Source organism: Rana temporaria, chromosome 1 (genome assembly GCF_905171775.1).
Source record: "Rana temporaria chromosome 1, aRanTem1.1, whole genome shotgun sequence".
Taxonomy (NCBI): Eukaryota; Metazoa; Chordata; class Amphibia; order Anura; family Ranidae; genus Rana; species Rana temporaria.
Window position 1 is genome coordinate 97,780,317 of NC_053489.1, and position 21,676 is coordinate 97,801,992.

At 41.6% G+C, this 21,676-nt stretch overlaps 1 protein-coding gene across 2 annotated transcripts in view; it reads right to left on the reverse strand.

The window, feature by feature from the left end:
• Positions 1–21,676, reverse strand: part of AGGF1 (angiogenic factor with G-patch and FHA domains 1) — a 37,838-nt gene continuing 16,162 nt past the window's right edge. The window contains exons 6-14 of one of the 2 annotated variants that reach the window (XM_040340992.1): positions 19,611–19,680; positions 14,433–14,544; positions 14,292–14,343; positions 14,012–14,113; positions 10,392–10,557; positions 7,952–8,034; positions 5,855–5,982; positions 4,119–4,218; positions 1–743 (exon numbers count right to left, since the gene is read on the reverse strand). In XM_040340992.1, the coding sequence (XP_040196926.1) occupies positions 552–743; positions 4,119–4,218; positions 5,855–5,982; positions 7,952–8,034; positions 10,392–10,557; positions 14,012–14,113; positions 14,292–14,343; positions 14,433–14,544; positions 19,611–19,680 (1,005 nt within the window). In that variant the 3' untranslated portion in view covers positions 1–551. Of the gene's footprint in view, positions 744–4,118; positions 4,219–5,854; positions 5,983–7,951; positions 8,035–10,391; positions 10,558–14,011; positions 14,114–14,291; positions 14,344–14,432; positions 14,545–16,836; positions 17,093–19,610; positions 19,681–21,676 lie in introns of both variants that reach the window. The other variant, XM_040340982.1, reaches the window with a different exon arrangement.

Sequence of the window (21,676 nt, forward strand, 5' to 3'; positions counted from 1 at the left end):
CACCTCTTCAGCCGCTGTACTACAAGAACTAACAAGCAACAGTAAGCAGACGTTTATGGTATAGTATATCTAAACCAAATATTGCAGCTTACCAGTCCTTAGATGTGGTGGCTGTGTTCGCTTTCCCTTTAATTGTAGGGCTCCTGCCAGTAACACTTCCTGTCCTAGAGTGACAACATTCACTCAACGTACTCTGCATGGAGAACCAGCGTTGTCACCCTAGGACAAAAAGGGTCTCAATTCATAAACATCCCCTCCTCTTCACCATAAAATTATTGGAGAGGTGATCTGTAGCTCACCAAGAGCATCACCAAAAATGATGATAACTATGCAGCAGCGGCAGAGATCATAGGAAGTTATCTGCTCACTGGATTTCTGACAGGATGTTTTTATTTTGCGCTTATAACAAAACGCGAAAACATTTTTAAATGTTAAATTGTTCAAATTTACGTCTTCCTGACAAATGCTGACCGAGCTCTGGATACTCACTGAAAAGCTATATGCTGCAGTTATATAAACATTCAAATAAAAATCAAATGAATCCACCGGGGCTATTGTGCACTCTTGACAAAGGAGGGAGCTTTCTTTACTTCAGGTTTTTTATCATTCTGGAAATTCTCTGCATATCTCTCTCGTGCTTTTTCCCAGTTCTTCTTGTTGTGTGACGGGTTCTGTACATCTTCAATGGAGGTTGGGTTATTTGTCCCCAGACCAGCCTTCTTCTTATGCAGCTGGAGCTGAATCTGGTACAGTAAAGAAAGTTTCATCAAGTCAAGTATGTCTGGACAATCCAGGAATGTTCAGAAAATCCAAGTCAGCATAATGTATTGCATTAAAAAAATAATCTGTAAACTATGAATTTATACACCAACGCGTAAAGTGGATGTAAACCCTCCATACACCAGTGAAGTGAACAGCCTCAGATGATACACAGAGATTAACCAAATATCCCTACACCTTTACATTCATATCTGCTTTTTTCACATTTATATACGGTTTAGAAAGTTCAGATTGTGTTAGGAGATTTTCTTTTCCTGGTTAACACACAGTGTGATGTCTGGGCATACAGCCAAGATAGCCCACATTGCGGATTGGAGGAAAGGCACACACCCTCTCATCATAGGCAGAGATTCTCAGAGGTGTTTTTTTTTTTTTAACAGGACCTGCTCCCTGCTAAGCGATTTATAGCAACCTCCCCCTCAGTGCCGGCCCAAGACATTGTGCTGCCTGGGACCAAGAATTAAATGCTGCCCCCCCTCCCAGAAAAAAAGGGGACCCGTCATGGCTCTATACATGTATAAAGGAGTATAAAGAGGACCTGTCATTACTCTTTACATGTAAAGGAATATCAAGAGGACCTGTCATGGCTCTATAAATGTATATATGACTATAAAGAGTACTTGACATGGCTCTAAACATGTATAAAGCAGTATAACGAGGGCCTGTCATGGCTCTATAGATGTATAAAGAGGACCTGTCATGGCTCTATACATGTATAAAGGAGTATAACGAGGACCTGTCATGGCTCTATACATGCATATAGGCTTATAAAAGGACCTGCCTTGGCTCTATACATGTATCCAGGAGTATAAAGGGACCTGTGACTTGCCGGCGGCCACAATGTCTTTTGTGCAAACTAATCAATGTACGCCAATTGTGTTTTTTTTTTTTTGGCACCAAAAATATGTAGAAGAATACATATTGGCCTAAACTGAAGAAAATAGTTTATTTTTCAAAATTTTGGGGATATTTATTATAGCAAAAAGTTAAAAAATATATATATTTATAGCACAAAAAAAATATGCTGCCCCCCTAAAAGTGCTGCCTGGTACCCATGGTACCACCCGGTCCCATCATAGGGCCAGCCCTGCTCCCCCTACAGAAAAGTCAGGCTGCTTTTATCTGATGTGTTTTTTGTCAGGGGATAATAGAGGAACGTTTCAGGAGAGAGCTACAGGACTTTGATGTGTCTCTATGACGAGAGATAACAAAATACTCCACATATGTGTGCCCGGCTCAAATTAAATGAATTGGGTTTACAGCCACTTTAATTTAATTTAATAATGATTCATAGTTGCTTATGGAATTATTCTAGAATTAAAAATAATTCACTGTAAGAACCTTATATTATAAGTTAAGAAAAGAAGGGGGAGTTGGGGGAGTTTTTCTTTATATTATAAGTTGGTACAGTTCAAACCAGGGCTGTGGAGTCGGTAGATAAATGTTCCAACTCCGACTCCTCAGATTTATGTACTACCGACTCCGACTCCCCGACTCCGACTCCTCTGTATTAATATGCAAATGTATTTTATACATTCCTTGAGGGAAAGAAACGCAACCTACCACAGGACTACTGGCTGGGAAGCCAACAGTCTACTGTATTGCACAGTTTAAGCAAAAGACAAACACAATGAAAACAATCAAGTGGCTGGATAGTAGCAGCAGGCATAAACATCAGGAACAGGATCTTTAACAGTTCAAAAATACAAACCACATTATTTGGTTGTTTTAGAACAAAAACAAAGCTTATCTATAATGAACCAAAAACAAAATCTGCAAAACCTAGAAATGGTTTATATTAATCTTGAAATGTAGTTCTAGGCTTAGCAAATGCAAATCAATTCAATGTAGAGTTCTAAGGAAGAGAATTGCCTCTGCCAGACTTTATTATTTTTAGGGCTGAAAATAATCTTTCGACACTGACTTGGGTGGGTGGCATTGCAGTAACTATTCTGGCCACATCACTAACGATCTCTGGATAAACAAGGCTGGCTTCTTCAACAGTAAGTTTTGATGAGCGATCATACTTTTCAACTTCTTTTAGTGCTTTATAAAACTCCTGTTGGAATTTTTTTATTTGGACACTTACTGGTTCTCTAACATGCGTTCCCTGTAAAAGCAGAACACAACACTATGGAAAGTATAAGTATTGCAGCTCCTAATTGTGCGTTGCATGCCATATAGTGAAGCACATGAAAAGCATGCTTCTTCACGGTCACTTAACGTGTTCGTTTTGCGGTTACGTGAGGCACTGCATGCATTGGTCTTTATTCTTACAGTAGAGAAGTCATTAATTATAACTTTTTGTGAATTGGGACATTTAAACTTGCTTTTTTTTTTTTTAATTCCAATCTAAATTTAGTAGGAGTCGGAGTCGGTGCATTGTTTGCCGACTCCAGGTACCCAAAATTTCCCCCGACTCCGACTCCTCGACTCCGACTCCACAGCCCTGGTTCAAACACACACCGATTTATTTATTTTTTTCCCCCCAGCAACCTCCAGAGCAGGGAGATCAAACCATGGTGATTGCAGCATTGTGGGCATGACAGGGCATGGGGCAGAATTTCCCAATCTTCAGGTAGGGTGGAGGAGAGTGAGCAGTTTAGAATTACACAGGAGGTCTGGTGCTAGAATTGCTGCTCTTCCTCTGGCGTTGGAGGAGATACCTCACATATGTGGTGCAAACACTGTTTACATATGCTTGCAGGACTTACTTGTGAGTTTGCCTTTGCAAGAAAACATGGGGCCCTTTACATTTTTTTTTTACCACTTTTATTGCCATTACAAGGATTGGAGCAGTGACAGGTCCTCTTTACTGAGACATCTGGGGTCTATTAGATACCAAAGAGATGATTGGGGACGTTCCAGTCATCTCTATAGTAAGTCGGCTTCGGGCTTTAGTTCTGGGCTCGAGGCCGGACTGGCATGGAAGGCAGTGGAAGAGGGGTGACCCCCTCCCGCCGCATGTAAAAGTGATCCCGCGCCCATTTAGCCACTAGGATCGCTTTTACATATTAAAAAAAAAAAAAAGCATCTCCAGTTTGAAAAAAAAAAGAAAAAAAAAGGTACTGGGATGATGCCAGGCACTGAACGTGCAGAACGTCATAAGACATCCTACAGGCGGAAAGTGCCCAATCTATTAAAAGTGAAGCTTTCATATAATTTTGGAGATGGGTCTGATCTATCTCTACAGAGATATAATTGACTCCTACCATCCTTTGGTTAAATCTCTACATCTACATCCAAACACTCTACTATCTATCTGTAGTAACAAAAGAAGTGTCGGTTTGATCGTTGGTGGCAATATAATAAATCAATAAAAAAACATAACCACTTACAGGATCTCTCATGCCATCGCCAGTCTTGCCCAGCCCTTCACCCTTTTTCCATCCCATCTTCTCAAGCATTTTCCTTCCTTTGTTGCTGTCGCCGATTTCGCTGCATAAAAGAAAACCACATGTCACTTTACATTCACTGCTACTTTATAGAACTGAACTTCCTTTTACTTCCAGACATTTCTGGGCCTCAATTCATGTATAACTGGGATCTTTGCTGTGGTTTAGAGAACAGTGGGAATGTACTGCCCAGTTTTCGGCAGCCACTGCTTTAGGTTATAACATTTTATTCAATTTACCATGGCTTACTGTTTTGGTCCCCAGTGTACATACACACTCCATTGTCAAAAGTTTGGGGACACCTATATGAACTAGTTGGACGTTCCATTTCAAAACTATAGGTGTGAATATGAAGTTGCAGTTATAAACAGCCTTTGCACTTCTGTGAAGTATTTCAACAAGATTGTGGAATGTGTTTTTGGGAATTTGTGCCTACTCTGCCCATATATGAGTGCAGGTTCTGATGATGAACGAGAAGACTCAGCTCACATATGCTGTTCACCCAAATAGGGTTGAGGATCAGGGCTCCAAGCAGGCCATTTCTGTTCTTTCTAGGGTTGCCCCAATATTGTTTTTTTTACCAGCAAGTACAAGTACCGATACCTTCAGTCAAGTACTCACGGATACCGAGTACCGATACCTTTGTGGTGCGATTGGAGCACTTAAAATGAGTGAGCTCAAATCGCACTGCAAATAATACCATGTGATTTGAGCAGGAATGCGGCACGATTTCTGTCCTAATCGCATGTGGTTTTCTGCACCACTACTGTTGAACCCAAACCTAGGTTCACACAGGAGCAATGCGGGAAACTGCATGCGATTCGGACAGAAATCGCACCGCATTCCTGTTCAAATCACATGCAGTTCTGAAGAGGGATTTGAGCTCATTCATTTTGTATGGGCTAAAATTTCACCGCAAAAGGCATTGGTTTTAGGCACCGGGAGCACTATTGCAAAAGCTCAGTATCGGTGCAACCCTAGTTTTCACAGACTTCTTAAACCTAATCTTTATGAAGTTGGCTTAGTGCACAGTGGAATGTCGTGCTGTAAACAGAAAAGCCTTCACTAAAATGTGTCTCCAAGGTTAAAAGCACACAACTGTCTAAAATGACATAAAAGTGCTGAAGTATTAACAGCCCTTTCACTGGAAACATACAAACTCATTCATGTGCCTGAACCGCCATTAGATTTCTCATACAGCCTTGTGATGACAAAACATGCAGATAAAACAAATCACATAGAAATGTTAAGTCACCGTAAGGCCCCTTTCACACAGGGCGGATCAGCAATGATCCGCCCCGTGAACCTCCGCTTGCTCAGCAGGGATCGCTCCGTTGATCCCCGCTGAGCCGGCGGATGACAGGGCGGTCCCCGCACACTGTGCAGGGACCGCCCTGTCTTTTCTCCGCTCTCCCCTATGGGGGGATCGGATGAACACGGACTGTATGTCCTGTTTTCACCCGATCCGATAGACGGATGGAAAAGTAGGTTTTTCCTCCGTCACACTTTGGCGGATTGGAGCGGGTCGGATGTCAGTGGGCATGTCACCGCTGACATCCGTGGCTCCATAGAGAAGCATGTAGCGCCCGTTCAGGTCCGCCTAAAAAACTGACAGGTGGACCTGAACGGGTGCTCCATGTGAAAGAGCCCTAACTGTGATAAATAAAGATGAAGCTTACACGTGTACAGATGCTGGAGCTTCCGCTCTCTGGAAGGTGCCTTCACTTCCCACCACCTCTCGCCGCCTGCTCGCTCTGTCTTTGTACTTGGGGTTCTTCAGCACTTTGTTGTCTTCTTGGTCTACACCCTATTAAAAGAGATAGAAGATACCTACCATCAAGGTATACAAAAACAGCAAAAGGAAGTGCATTTACCAATATATCATCCCAAGAACAGGCACTTTCACCAAGGCAAGCCATACACGGGGCGAATTTCGAAAATCTTATCTAAGAATTTTCGTTCGTATTTCGCACCATTAGTGGGCTGCAGCAACAGCCAATTTTCGTGCGACCATTGAATTTTAATAATTGGACATGTTGGAAGTTTTTTTGGAAAACAAAACGAATTTCTAATCAATGATGGTAGAATTGTGCGAGAAATGTAATCAAAAAAGAAATGTGCATGTGCAAGAAAAGAAAATTCCCGGAAAGAAAAGAAGATTCCCAGACAAATTCTTTTCTGTGACATGAGGTGAAATTGAAGGTTTGGTTGGTCGAATTTTGAAATCAAATGATGGCATCATCAGATCACAAAATGCACACATTTTCTGTTTTTCAAGACAATTATTTCGAAATTCGACCATGTGTGGCCTGCCTAAGAAATGTTATTCTTTTTTTCTACATGTTGTGCCAATCAGGGTTACAAATATTGCAGAGGGCTTGAATTAAACTGTATTTAAAGCAAAAATAAAAATACAAAAAAGGAATGGTGTTACATTGTAAGTTTTTGTTTGCTTCCCGCTACTGAGACCCAACAGAGAGTGAGAGGAAATCTCTCCAAAGTGAGAGGAAATCACCTGCGACAGCCACTGGAAGATTTCTCCTCAATTTGGCCTCTTTCACACGAATACTCCTGTTTGAGAATCCATTTTTTTTTCAGCCTTTGCGTTTTGTAGATATGTATTTTCGCACATATGCGTTTGCACGATTTCGGGTATTTTCATGCGCAAACTTATTCTCGCGGTCACAATACGTCAATGGACGTTTGCGCACAAGTGTGCACGATTGCACACACAAACACACGTTTGTATGTGCACGTAATTGGGTGCTTTTCCGCGCATGATGCGTAAATTAAAATTACTGACCAAAAATGCAGATTTTCTCATTTTTTTTTTTTTACCGAAGAATACACAGGGCTTGTTTACGCGCCTGTATGCATAGGCACATTACAATTAATGGGCCGCATTTTAGCTCAGTAAAAAAATAAGCTGTACTGAGCTTTTTCAAGCTGCAGCATGCAAGAGGTCTTTCTGATCTGGGAGAAACTGTAAAATGTTGGACTTCTCATAACTGTCTGTCCAGGAACCATGGTCACCAGGACCCAACAGAGAATGTGACTCTCTCCAGGTGGGAGAGAGCAATCAGCTCCTGGCAGGAGTTTAACACTTGTATAACAAATAAAATTTTATAATATATATATATATATATATATATATATATATATATATATATATATATATATATATATATATATATATATATATATATATATATATATATATATATATATATATATATAGGCTGCGGAAATTAACGATTAATCATTAATTTTTTTGATCAGTACTAGTGGTGGAACGGATCGTAAAGGATCCGTGATCCGAACGGGTCACCATATGCAGATCCGTACACCACGTGATCCGCGGAGCTCCGCTGCTGCTTTGGCCATAGGAAAGGCCGCGGCTCCGGCCTAGCTCCCAGAGCGGCGGCCATCTTGGGCAACCGGTGGCGGCCTAGGTGAGCCTAGAGCCGCTCGCTGGCGTCATCACCCAGCCTCAACTGCTCGTGTTCGGCCAGCTTCTCTGGTAAGACTAAGCAAGCACTAATCTTCCTATACAGTTAGGGTAGAAGTCTGTGGATATTACAGTGGGTGAGAAGTCTGTGGATATATATATATATGGTGGCGATCCGAAAAATGTATGCGAGTTCTAATTAATCGAAATTAGTCGATTTAAAATAAATAAATAAATGAATAAATCGAACATGAAAATTCTAATCAGTAACAGCCCTAATATATATATATATATTACAAAATGCCAAAATACTATGACCGCCTCTTACCTGTAAGCCGTACTTTTCTCTGATTTTTTTAAGTCCACGTCGCCTCAGTATTTCCTTTTCTTTTTTACTCAAGACAGGGCCAACTGTACATGAAAGAAAATCCAAAGCATTTTCCATATTAAACACAGAAGTGCTGACCTCTTCAACTATTTCCTGCACGAATGTGCGCCCCCTGGGTGTATTGAATAAACAGTATGTAGACCCAGTTACATGCAGTATGCAGCCTTGTGTGAGACAAGACCTCCCAGTCTCACACCTGGAACAAAATAAGGTCGGCCTGAGTAGTGCTCAGCCATTCATAGGTAGCTTTATATTCTATCAATCAAGGTGGTGAGGTGGGCCGATGATGTCACGATCCCCACCGCCAATAAGAGAAAGCTTTGTATTCATTGATAGTGTAGGGTAGCTGGGGCAGCTTGGCCCAAACAAACTAGGTAAAGTGACAGTAAAGCTGCAAATCGGCTGTGTAAGGCCTTTCACACCGATACATTTTTCCTGCATTTTTAACTTGTAAAAAAAAGGCAAGGAAGGTTTTAAATCCTATGGGACTTTTCACAGCACTGCGGTGCGTTTTGAAAAATCCTGTATGCTGCATCTTTGGAACAGTTTTCGAAAACCACACCAAAAACGTAGCTTCCTACTGAAAGTTATGGAAATTGCGGTAAAAACACAGCGATTTGTGTTTTTGGTGAGTTATTGAGTCACAGATGCAGGCAACCCAAAACCGCACAGGAAACGCATCTGAAACACTGCAAAATCGCAGATGTTTTGACCACGATTTTGCTACAAAGCAGTGTGAAAGGGCACCAAGATTTGCTTGACCTTAAAAAGAAACTAGAAAAAAATAAAAGACTGGTTGAACAAAAACAAAAAACGAATAGGATTCCGAAGATAGAACTGAGCTGGCCTTCTTTTCACTAGAAAAGCACCTGCTATTTTTTAGTGCTTTGGGCATAGAGAGTCAAAAATCAGTTTGCGGACATTCAGGGAGAAGTCAATATAGCCTTAAACACACTTCTGGTGGAAGTTCCTTTAACCACTTTAGCCCCGGAAGGTTTTAACCCCTTAATGACCAGGCCATTTTTTGCGTTACGACACTACGTTACTTTAACCGACAATGGCACCTTTGTGCCATGCTGCACTCAAAATTCATGTCTTTTTTTTTTAACCACAAATAGAGCTTTCTTTTGGTGGTGTTTGATTACCTCTGTGCGATTTCTTATTTTTTTTGCGCTATAAACAAAAAAAGGAGCGTCTATTTTGAAAAAAAAAAAAAAAAAAAAACACACAATTTTTTTTCCTTTATGCTATAGAACACATCCAATAAAAAAATTTAATGTGTTCATTAATTTAAGCCAATATTTATTCTGCTACATATTTTTGGTAAAAAAAAAAAAATCATCGATTTTTAGCGGGACTGCGACATTTGGACACCTGACAGTGCTAGCGAAGGGGTTAACATCAGGGGCGATCGGAGGGTCCACTGTGTGCCTAGCTGATGCTTTCCAACTGTGGTGGGGGGTTGCTCTGACTGGGTGAAGCTTAGCAGGAACGCAAGATCTTCTACCCTGTCAGAACGGCAATCTGCCTGGTTTACATCCCGGAAACGATCGCGGGTGGCCGGCACCTCTGTGTTTAATCAGTACACGATTGCGCCTCCGGTGGCGTGCATGCCCCCAGTGGCTATTGCACAGAAACAGGTACGTGATTTCGCACAATAGAGCCGACCTGCCACAGTAAATATGCTGTAAGTGGTTATATACTTGTGCCCAATTCAGGCAAGCATTTGTGCCAGTAACATTACCAACTCGTGCACCAAATTCAGGTAGTTCTTACTACTGCCACTTTAAGAAACTGTTGCTATGGCAGTGACAAATTCTTAAAGAATTAACGCCAGTTCTCAGTTTAGGAAACGGGCAGTTAGACCAACTCTGAGATGGTGTACAGACCTATGCCAGTACTGGGAAGCCGTCATTATGTGGCAGTTTCCTGCATAGCGCTGCAACTCCTGTCACATGGAACTGTAGGCCTGGAGATTCCCTGGCTTAAAAAGTTAAATGCAAACAAATGGGTAGGAGATACAACTGATGTCATTACACAAATATAGGCAATGCCCCCATTTGAGAAATGACTCGTCACTGGGTGGGAGGAGCCTGATGGGGGATCAAGAGGCTAGTTAACCATCAGGTCTGTTTCACTTTTGATTGAGAGCACACAGTAGTGGGCGGATTCAAAACCACTATTGGACTGAATAGCTGTACACTTGCTCACTACAGCGCACAGGTACTTGAATTGGGAGCAAGCACTGACACTTTCAATGCCGCACCCAATGGAATGCCCCTGATTGTGTCTTGTGTGTTGCCCCACCAATAAAAGTAATTGCTGCTTCTTCACCAAAAAACAAACAAACATGCTAGAACACTGAGAAAAGCAGACTTACCTGAGCCCTCCTCCTTCTGATTTAGACGGAGATGTGCCCTGACTTGCCCAGGCTCACATCCATCACAGGTATCACTACCAGGGTGCACATGGAAGGACAGGACAGTCTCCCCAAATTTAACCTCGTCACCATGATGTAGCACATAAGGCTCACACACAGTTTTAGGCTGCAACACAGAATGCATAATATGTGAATTAACTTATTGCACAGCAAGTCTGCATAGGAACAAGGAAGAATCAAATTGTAGGACAATTCATTTAAAAGAAGCATTAACTTCTGAAGGATAAACAAAGCTAAGTAACGCAAGAAAAGTCTGAAATGTATTAACAGATTGAGGTAGCAATGACAACTACAGTAACTGTGCAGATTCATGGTAGTCATCACAATGCTGGGGGCAGTGTCACTTGACTTGTAAACTTCTAAAATACTTTCTATATTTACCCCCAAAATACACTGGAATATACAGAAAGATATATATATATGTATAGTATGTAGCAGTGAATGTATCATCTAAACTCAGTGCCAAAATAAGGTGTGTACTGCAGCAATATAGCAATGGCATACATATCCATGCATCGAGTATATGCTTCTACAGCATTATTTACCACACCTCTCATGTGTACAATGCTGCACATTTCCTTTTAATATACCCATTTAGAAATCATTGAATTAGACCCCTTTCACACTGGGGGCATCCGTGACGCTTTACCGTCGTATATGCGGGGGAATTCAGCCACTAGCAGGGAGTTTTTAACCCCCCATTAGTGGTCAAAAAAGGGTTAAAACCACCCGCAAAGAGCAGCTGCAGCAGCGCTTTGCCAGTGGTATAGCCGCGGTGCCCATTGATTTCAATGGGCAGGAGCGGTATACACACCGCTCCAAAGATGCTGCTAGCTGTCCAGTGTGAAAGCCCTCGGGGGTTTTTACACTGGAGAGACAGCAGCGGCTCTTTCAGGGCACTTTTCAGGTGCTATTTTTAGCGTTATAGTGCCATAGCGCCCCAGTGTGAAAGGGGTCCAATGCCCCGAACAGGCGATCGGAAATTTACGACAAGGAAAGTCAGATGTGAGCTTTTGGTCGGAAATTCCAACTGTCTGTATTGCTCCATCTGACTTTTGCTGTCGGAATTTCTGCCAACAAAAGATTGAGAGCTGGTTCTCAAATCTTCCGCTCGTCTGTAGCAATTTCCGACGCATGCTCGGAAGCATTGAACTTAATTTTTTTGGCTCGTCGTAGTGTTGTACGTCACCGCGTTCTTGACGGTCGAAAGTTCAGATAACTTTTGTGTGACCGTGTGTATGCAAGCCAAACTTGAGCGTAATTCCGTCGGAAAAACCATCCAAGGTTTTTCCGACTGAAAATCCGATCGTGTGTATGCGTCATTAGAGTTAAACTGTAATCGTTTTGGTTCAATTTTATTTTAGCTGCTTTAGGCCTCATGTACACTGCTGGTGCTAAACAGACGAAGCAGTTGGGCACTTTTTTTCAACTGCTCCTCGATTCTCCTCTATGTTATCTTATCAGTACATGTACACAGGGTAGTTTACAGTCGTTTTTAGGCCGTTGAGCTTAGAGGCTTTTTTTTTTTGGAAGACAAAAAAAAAAAAATGGGTTCAGAAGCTGGGTTTAGAGGCATTTCAAGCGCCAAACGCTTCTAAACGCGGTAACTCGCATTAAGCCGCCTTTCATTTACAGGCGTTTTTAATTTTTGGAGAAAAAAAAAAATAGGATATAGATTTTTATATATATATATATATATATATATATATATATATATATATATATATATATATATATATATATATATATATATATATATATATATATATATATATATATATATATATATATATATATATTTTTTAAGCGCTTCCAAACGAAAATACGGCAAAACGCAGCTAAACGCAGCATGTGAAGGCGGCAAAACTGACGTTTTAACCACTTGACCACCGGGGCCTATTCTGGCACTTCTCTCCTTCATGTGAAAATCACAATTTTTTTGCTAGAAAATTAATCAGAACCCCCAAACATTATATATTTTTTTTAGCAGACATCCTAGGGAATAAAATGGCAGTCATTGCAATACTTTTTGTCACACCGTATTTGCGCAGCGGTCTTACAAGCGCACTTTTTTTGGATAAAAATCACTTTTTTGAATTAAAAAATAAGACAACAATAAATTTTGCCCAATTTTTTTATATATTGTGAAAGATAATGTTACGCCGAGTAAAAGGATACCCAACATGTCACGCTTAAAAATTGCGCCCGCTCGTGGCATGGCGTCAAACTTTTACCCTTAAAAATCTCGATAGGCGACGTTTAAAAAATTCTACAGGTTGCATTTTTTGAGTTGCAGAGTAGGTCTAGGGCTAGAATTATTGCTCTCGCTCTAACGATCGCGGCGATACCTCACTTGTGTGGTTTGAATACCGTTTTCATATGCGGGCGCTACTTGCGTATGCGTTCGCTTCTGCGCGCGAGCTCGTCGGGATGGGCCGCTTTAAAACATTTTTTTTTTGTTTTCTTATTTATTTTTATTTAGTTTCATAATTTTTTACACTGAAATAAAAAAAAAAAAAAATTGATCACTTTTATTCCTATTACAAGGAATGTAAACATCCCTTGTAATAGAAAAAAGCATGACAGGTCCTCTTAAATATGAGATCTGGGGTCAAAAAGACCTCAGATCTCATATTTAGACTTAAATGCAAAAAAAATAAAAAATAAATAAAAATGTCATTTTTTCAAATGACAAAAAAAAAAATGTTTCTTTAAGAGGCTGGGCGGGACTGGCGTTTTGACGTCACTTCCGCCCAGCAGAGCTATGAGGACGGGTGAAGGAGATTTCTCCTTCAGTCTCGTCCCCGCTCAGCTGCCGGACACATCCGATCCCCTCCGCCGCTACCGACGGCTCCGGTAAGCGGCGGAGGGCGCGGGAGAGCGGCGGGAGGGGGGGGGCCCTCTCCCGCCACCGATAACGGCGATCTCGCGGCGAATCCGCCGCGGAGACCGCCGTTATTGTGTACACCACCGCCCCCTGAAAAGATGAATGTCGCGGTTGTGGCAGCAGCTGCTGCCGTTATCGAGATATTCAACTTTAAAAACAGGACGTCTTTTTGACATGGGGCGGTGGTCAAGTGGTTAAACGTGTGTTCTGTCAAATTAAAGGGGTTGTAAAGGTTCGTTTTTTATTTTCTAAATAGGTTACTTTAAGCTAGTGCATTGTTGGTTCACTTACCTTTTCTTGTTTTTTTTCTTTGTTTTCTTTGTCTGAATTTCTCACTTCCTGTTCCTCCTCAGTAAGGTGTTCAGTAAGCTATTCTAAATGACTTTCCACTGCTCGGATGATGGTGGAAAAGCTTACTGAGGAGAAACAGGAAGTGAGAAATTCAAACAAAGAAAAAAAACATTTAGAAGGGAAATTGAAGGAAAAGGTAAGTGAACCAACAATGCACGAGCTTAAAGGAACCTATTTAGAAAATGAAAGACGGACCTTTACAACCCCTTTAAGTCGTTCAAATTGTTGTAAAAACGTCCCGTGTACATGAAGCCTTAGCATTAACTATGTACAATCTTTGCTTTACAAAAACACATTCCCTTTAAACAGAGGGCACACTTACTTGCAGGATCTGGTTACCATTGATGACTGTGCCATTTTGACTGCCTTGATCAACAAGTACGTAATTCTGTAAATTGTGGTCAAAGAACACTTCTGCATGAAACTGATGGGAAATAAAAACAAAATCTGAAATTATCATTTACTACAGAAACTAAAGCACATTTATTTATATACCTAGAAGTCCATCTATAGGATAAGAATATTGTGGTAGGAGTTGATATGACTGCAACGCATTGATGAGAGAATTTACAATTCACAGTAGTGATGAGAACACGACTTACTTTACTGACACCAACTTCTGGGATGCGAATTGTATGCCCCATGTCCTTCTCTCTAAAGAACAAAATAAAAAATAAATTATTTCACCCTAAACACACACACACACACACACAAGTCCCTTCAATCCCCCAAGCTCTACCTACCTCCCAATGGTGGCACTTTTTACAGCTGTAATTATGAACAGTGATCCTTTCTGAAGCACCGGTGAGCGCACCACTATTACCCGAATACACGGAGGCCAGATCTGCTCTGTGTCTGCACAAAAACAGGGGGATATCAGTTCTCTTCAGAGGTTTCATGGGTTAACAAAAAACTAGATTGAAAGAAATACTGGCTTTGCCATTGGCAAAATTAAAGGTCAACCCTATCCATGTGAAATCAGGACCCCTATGTACAACTGTACCAACAAGTACACTTCTTGCTGTCCATTGCAACCAATGAGGTTTCAAATACAATTGATTAAGTGCAGACTTGGAAATAAAATATAGACTAGGACCGGTTGCTAAAAAGGTAACAAAATGTTTTGTTTGTTCACACAATTTTCATTTTTAGACAAGCATGGGTGCGGGACTGCCCCTTACACGCGGCAGTCTTTACAGAAATCGGACGACATTCGGTCAGCATGTACAGCAGCATGTCAGAGACTGGACATGCTAGAAAACCAGCATCCAATCAGCACCTGCAGCCAATGGCTGCGAGCGCTGATCAGTGTGTTCTGACAGGGGGACACTCCCCCTGTCAGAACACAATAGCTCAGCAGGAAACATTGTCGCAATAACCTCTCAGATTTTTTGGCTCCACCTGCTGTGTTGAACGGAAAAAAAAAAAAAAATACCTGTGTGTATCTAGCATTATGCTACAGTAGAGCTGCACGATTCTGGTCAAAATGAGAATCACGATTCTTTTGCTTAGACTAAAGATCACAATTCTCTCACGATTCTCAAAAACGGAATGCCAGAACCCCCCCCCCCCAAATAAATAAATAAACCTTTGATTTATCTGAAAATATGAATATATAAAAAAAAAGAGACCAGTGATATGTCTATAATGTTAAAGACCATATAACTCCTATGAAAAAAGCAGAATCAAACTTTTCTTTTTTCATAGGAGTCTTTAACATTATAGACATATCACTGGTCTCTTTTTAATACATCAGAAGCAGTACCACCAGCAACCATTGGGTGGCGCATGGATACACACAGTTGTACAGAACTTTGAGAAAGATTAATACATCAGAAGCAGTACCGCCGTCAACCACTGGGTGGCGCATGGATACACACTACAGTTGTACAGAACTGAGAGAAGCCCAGGCATCCATCCAGCGGCGCAGGCTGCCGACGTAGGTTCTGATATCAGCACCATTTGCGTTCCACGCTGGTTACGTGGAACCGGCGGTGACACAAAAGAATCGTGAGGTCATCCCGCGGGGAGAATCGAGATTCTATCTGCGATTAATCGTGCAGCTCTATGCTACAGTATCCATTAGATCTACCAACTACATAGTGCAAAGGCCTGCCTAAATGAATTCAAATTGAGTAGATTTTTACCTAGATGCTCACTTTATATTGTTTTGGTAAATCTAAAAGGAGATTGTACAGTCAGGCTGTAACATGTATGGCTGGTATCACTGTTTGTGACTCCAACAGTCAGCAAAATGCAGACAATGTATGGAAAAGTGTGTGTGTGTGTGTGTGTGTGTGTGTATTTTGTGTGTTGTGTTTTCTTTTTCTCAAACATAAAATACAACACACATATATATATATATATATATATATATATATATATATATATATATATATATATATATATATATATATATATATATATATATATATATATATATATATATATATATATATATATATACATATATATATATATATATATATACACACACATACATATACACACACACACACACACCCCTGTATCCCTGTATTTCTTCCCCCTTTCAACAACTAAATGGTCCTGTGCCTATAGCAAGCACATCATCTGTAACACCAACTGTGTAATGCTTTGTAAACATATGTACACTGGACGGTTTATAGATATAAGCCGGCAACTTGGTAGACTCAAACGTTGAAAATCCTTACTGGCTACACAAATACATCCAGTAAAACTATGGCAACGCATGGTATGAGTAAGGCCACACTGGCTGAAACGCATCAGCATTGTTTTACTGGATGTACTTGTGTGACCAATAAAGATTTTCAACATTTGAGTCCACCGAGTAGCCGGCTTATATCCATCAACATTAAAAGTATTGAGGGACTGCACTTGCCAGCCACAAGCACTGGTTTTCAGCCTTGGGTATTGTATTCAGTAATTTCACATGATGGTTTACATTTCACAATTCTGTATTATAAACTTCAATAAAAATACATTGAACAAGAAAAAAAAAAATAAACTTCAAATTCATAAAGAATATGACATTGAGGACAGGCTCCCTCTAGCCTGAATTAGTTGAGAACATATAATAAAAAAACAAACACAGTCATCACTTAGCCAAGAATACTGTCATAGTGTCAGAACTGCTATCATGATCACCTTCAGTGTCAGAGTTGTGAGTAGAGGCACTCTCTGCACTGGACATTTCTTCATCACTGGAGGTCTTCTCAGAGTCGCTGAGCTCGCCCTCTTCTGGTTCACTGTCATCTACAGAAGAAGAGCTGTCCCTGGTACTGGACTCTGCCACCTGACTGCTCAGCTTGAGCTTCTTGTTTCCACTAGCAGGCTCTTCCCTTTCATATGGACAGACTCTGTCATTTTCTGTACTACAGGACTCTCTCATCTCCTTTGAAGCCTTAGGAAAAATTGGGATAACGCTCAGGAAAAGAAATGATGGCAAGGATAAAAAGAGAACCAATCATATAAAAGCTAACGGATTCTAAGAAAGTTGAGCTTTTCCAGCACTGGTCCAAATAATTCACAGAGAGGCGTTTTATATCATATTGTACTGGGCAACCTTAGCCTCAGTGTGTGACTGATATAGGGATAAGAGAGGGGTAAGTGCTACAGAGACGGCATACTCTGTAAACAATCATGGAAGCCCCACGTCACGGGCAAAAGATGTTTTTTTTCCTGACATCCTGTCCGTCCCCCGTTGTGTGCTGGGAACACTCGGCTCCCAGCACACAGCGGGAGCCAATCGGCGGGCACGACTCGCGCATGCGCAGTAGGGAACCGGGCAGTGAAGCCGGAGCGCTTCACTTCCTGGTTCCCTCACCGTGGATGGAGGGGGGAGCAGCAGGGTGACGAGCGATCGCTCGTCCTCTGCTGCGGACGGCGCTGGACTCCAGGACAGGTAAGTGTCCTAATATTAAAAGTCAGCAGCTGCAGTATTTGTAGCTGCTGGCTTTTAATATTTTTTTTTGAGCGCACATCCGCTTTAAAGGGGTTGTAAAGGTACAATTTATTTTTTTTGCTAAATAGCTACCTTTACCTTAGTGCAGTCCTCCTTCACTTACCTCATCCTTTGATGTTTGCTTTTAAATGTCCTTATAAAAAAAATAAAATAAAAAAAATGTCCTTATTTATTCTTAGAAATCCTCACTTCCTGTTCTTCTGTCTAACTCCACACAGTAATGCGAGGCTTTCTCCCTGGTGTGAAGTGTTGTGCTCGCCCCCTCCCTTGGACTACAGGAGAGTCAGGACACTCTCTACGCTGCAGATAGAGAAAGGAGCTGTGTGTTAGTGAGCGTCCTGACTCTCCCGTAGTCCAAGGGAGGGGGCAAGCACGACACTCCACACCAGGGAGAAAGCCTTGCATTACTGTGGTGAGTTACAGACAGAAGAACAGGAAGTGAGGATTTCTCAGAAGAAATAAGGACATTTAAAAGCAAAAATCGAAGGATGAGGCAAGTGAAGAAGGACTGCACTAAGGTAAAGGAAGCTATTTAGGGGGGGGGGGGGGGGAATGGACCTTTACAACCCCTTTAAGGCAAAAACATGCTTCAATATTGAGAGATTTTAAAGCAACTCTACAGCTTTACTCTCTCAAGAGTTACCACCTCCAGCAGAATCTTTAGGATCCAATACCAATACACAGATGTGTCAGATGCCCATTTACCCTGCTACGCTCAATAGTTCCTCCCACTGGCCCTTATGTTACTACTGTGTCCTACAGCAATATTAGGAATGGCAGGGTGAAGTCAACGCACACAGTGGGAGATGCAGGCATCTGTCACTCCTGGAAGAATGTCAGATTTGAAGATACTAACATAAGGCTTCGTTCTGGAAAGAGTGAGAACGTTTTTTTTTATAAATTAGAAAAGGTTAAAACCCCTTCTAGGCTTATTGCTATCCGTAGCACTTCCTGCCCCAGAGATATTGCAGAGGTTAAAGCAAATCTCCCAAACTGAGGAAAATTACCATCTTTGTTGTACCCACGGAACACTGTTCAAATCAAAAACTACCACTGGGCTTTCCACTCAATCAAAAAAATAAAACACGTTGGCGTCAGAAGACTGAAAAGCCATAAAGATCAAATAATGACCTGATCCGGAATGCAATAATGTGGCTAATGCTGCGTAGACACGATCAGTCCATCCGATGAGAACGGACCGATGGACCGTTTTAATCGGTTAACCGATGAAGCTGACAGATGGTCCGCCGCGCCTACACACCATCGGTTAAAAAACCAATCGTGTCAGAACGCGGTTACGTAACGACGTGCTGAAAAAAAAAATGAAGTTCAATGCTTCCTAGCATGCGTCGACTTGATTCTGAGCATGCATGGATTTTTAACCGATGGTTGTGCCTACTAACGATCGGTTTTGACCTATCGGTCAGGAATCCATCAGTTAAATTTAAAGCAAGTTTGCTTTTTTTAAACCAATGGTTAAATAACCGATGGCGCCCACACACGATCGGTTTTGACTGATGAAAATGGTCCATCAGACCATTCTCATCGGTTTAACCGATCGCGTGTACGCGGCATTAGAGATCAACTCGCTTCCACAGCAAACCCATATCATTCTGTCTGCATTTCAGCCTCCTTAGAGCAAAGTCAGTCCAAGAGCCATTGTGACCCCCTAATGGTATATAAAGGCTGTATCTCACCCGGCGGTTTTGTACCCCCCCAATAAGGTAATCCTATCTCTCCATGCTTCACCATAGCAAGTCACTTCTCTCTAATGAGTTGGAACACTTGACTTTAGAATTCTGAACGTCCACTTGTTAGGTTTATACCAGATCACCGTTTTATCCTCGTTATCCTCTTTGTTCATGTACTATTCTGTATGTCTGTTATAAAATCTGAATAAAAAATCTCTTTGGAGGAAAGAAAAAAATAAAATATATAGAACTAGAATAAACGCTACCTTTATACGATGAGGTGTGTCCATAACGGGAAATCCTTAAGCTAGCCATGTTTTCTGTCAAGTTGTGTACCTAAATACAGGACAATAGTCAGCATAGCTCAAGGTGATTAAAATGAAGTCTGCAACTTTTTGGATCAGGGCCTGGAGAATAATTTTGTATTTTTATGTACATGTATAGATCACATCTATCTGGAATCACTTTGATCTGTTTTTTTTTTTTTTCTTCTAATATTTTCTATAATTTAAGCCCTCAAGTGGCAACAATCAGAAAATGCAATCTAGCCTATACAATATATTATTTTTTTGCTGGGTGACAGTATGAGAAAATGAATTGCAGGATAATGCCCTTGGACAATAGATGTTCTAGATTGCATATGGGGTAAGCAGCCAAACCAAATCTGCAAAATGCTGTTAAAGGAACACTAAAGGTACAATTTTTTTTTTTTTTAAATAACATACATGTTATACTTACCTCCACTGTGCAGATCGTTTTGCACAGAGTGACCCGGATCCGTGTCTTCTGGGGTCCCTCGGCGGCTGTCTCGGCTCCTCCTCGCAAAAGCTTTCCACGTTCATGCGAGCTCCCTCGCATGGTGGAAAGCTTTTGCGAGCGCGCTCCTGTGATACAGCAGCGGCCATAGCCGCCGACTGTATCACTCGGCCCCGCCCCCCGGCGCGCCGCGTCATCCGCTGTGATTGACAGCAGCGCCAGCCAATGGCTGCGCTGCTATCAATCCGCCCAGCCTAGCCAATCAACGGCCAGGCTGGGAACCGAGCAGGATGACAAGCACGCGCCCGGGACTTTCGAACGGTGAGGTAAGTAAAACGGGAGCTCGGGGGGGGGGGGGGGGGGGGGCGGTGCTGTCAGATGTTTTTTTACCTTAATGCATAGGATGCATTAAGGTAAAAAAACTTTTACCTTTACAACTCCTTTAACTTCTAATAACTTGATTTCCTTTCATTATAGTCATTACTGGACTTGAGATACTTTACTTTGTTCTGCCTATAGCACACAGATTCAAACATTGCTATAGATAACCAATTAGTGCAGTGATTAACGTGGTTCTAAAGTCTAACATTTTTTGGCTTAAAGTGGAAGTAAAGTCAAAAATTAAAAAATCTGCCGACAGGCCTAGGTTGTCTTCTGCCATAAATCTTCCCCTTTCTTGTCAGTGGTAAAGTGATCTGAGCCTGCACATGCGCAACTCGACCACATTTACATCCCTCTCCCTGTGCTGCTGCGCAGGAGTGACATCTCCACGGCCGAGCCATTTAGGTGACCAAGCTTGCGAAACCCGGAAGGAAGACCAGGTGAAGATGGAAGCGCCAGGGGAGCCAAGACAGGGCTGGAGGTAAATCTGTCATAATATAGTAGTATGCAGTGCATACTACTATATTAGGACTTAAAGTGTATGTAAAACAGATTCATGAAATTTGAGCTGGGCACATATATCTGCAGTGTTTTATAATCTCTCTTCAAAGCCGTAGCTGTCTTCTGCTCCGTTCTGTTATCAGCCTGATAACTCCTGACAAGTTCTCCATCACATATGATAAAAACAACTGAACTATTCAACTATCAGCTCTAAAAGTCTCTACCTATGCAAAGGGGGGGGTGCCTTTCCTCCAATCAGCTGTCTTGGCTGTATGCACAGGCTTCGCTGCAGTGCTAACCAGGAAGAGAAAAATCTGTTAAACACGATGTGCACTTTCTAAACAGTATATAAAGATGAGGACAGCAGATATACATGTAAAAAACTTATGTAGGGAGATTTGCTTCATTCCTGTGTATCATCTGATGCTGTTCACTTCACTGGATATATGTGAGGGTTTACATCCACTTTAAAGGGGTTGTAAACAAAAACATTTAAAAAAAATAAAAACAACATGTTATACTTACCTCCACTGTGCAGCTCGTTTTGCACAGAGTGGCCCCAATCCACGTTTTCTGGGGTCCCTCGGCAGCTGTCTCTGGTCCTCCCCGCAAGAACTACACACATTCATGCGAGAGAGCTCGCATTGTGTGTAGTTCTTGTGGGCGCGCTCCCATGATACAGCGAGCGGCCATA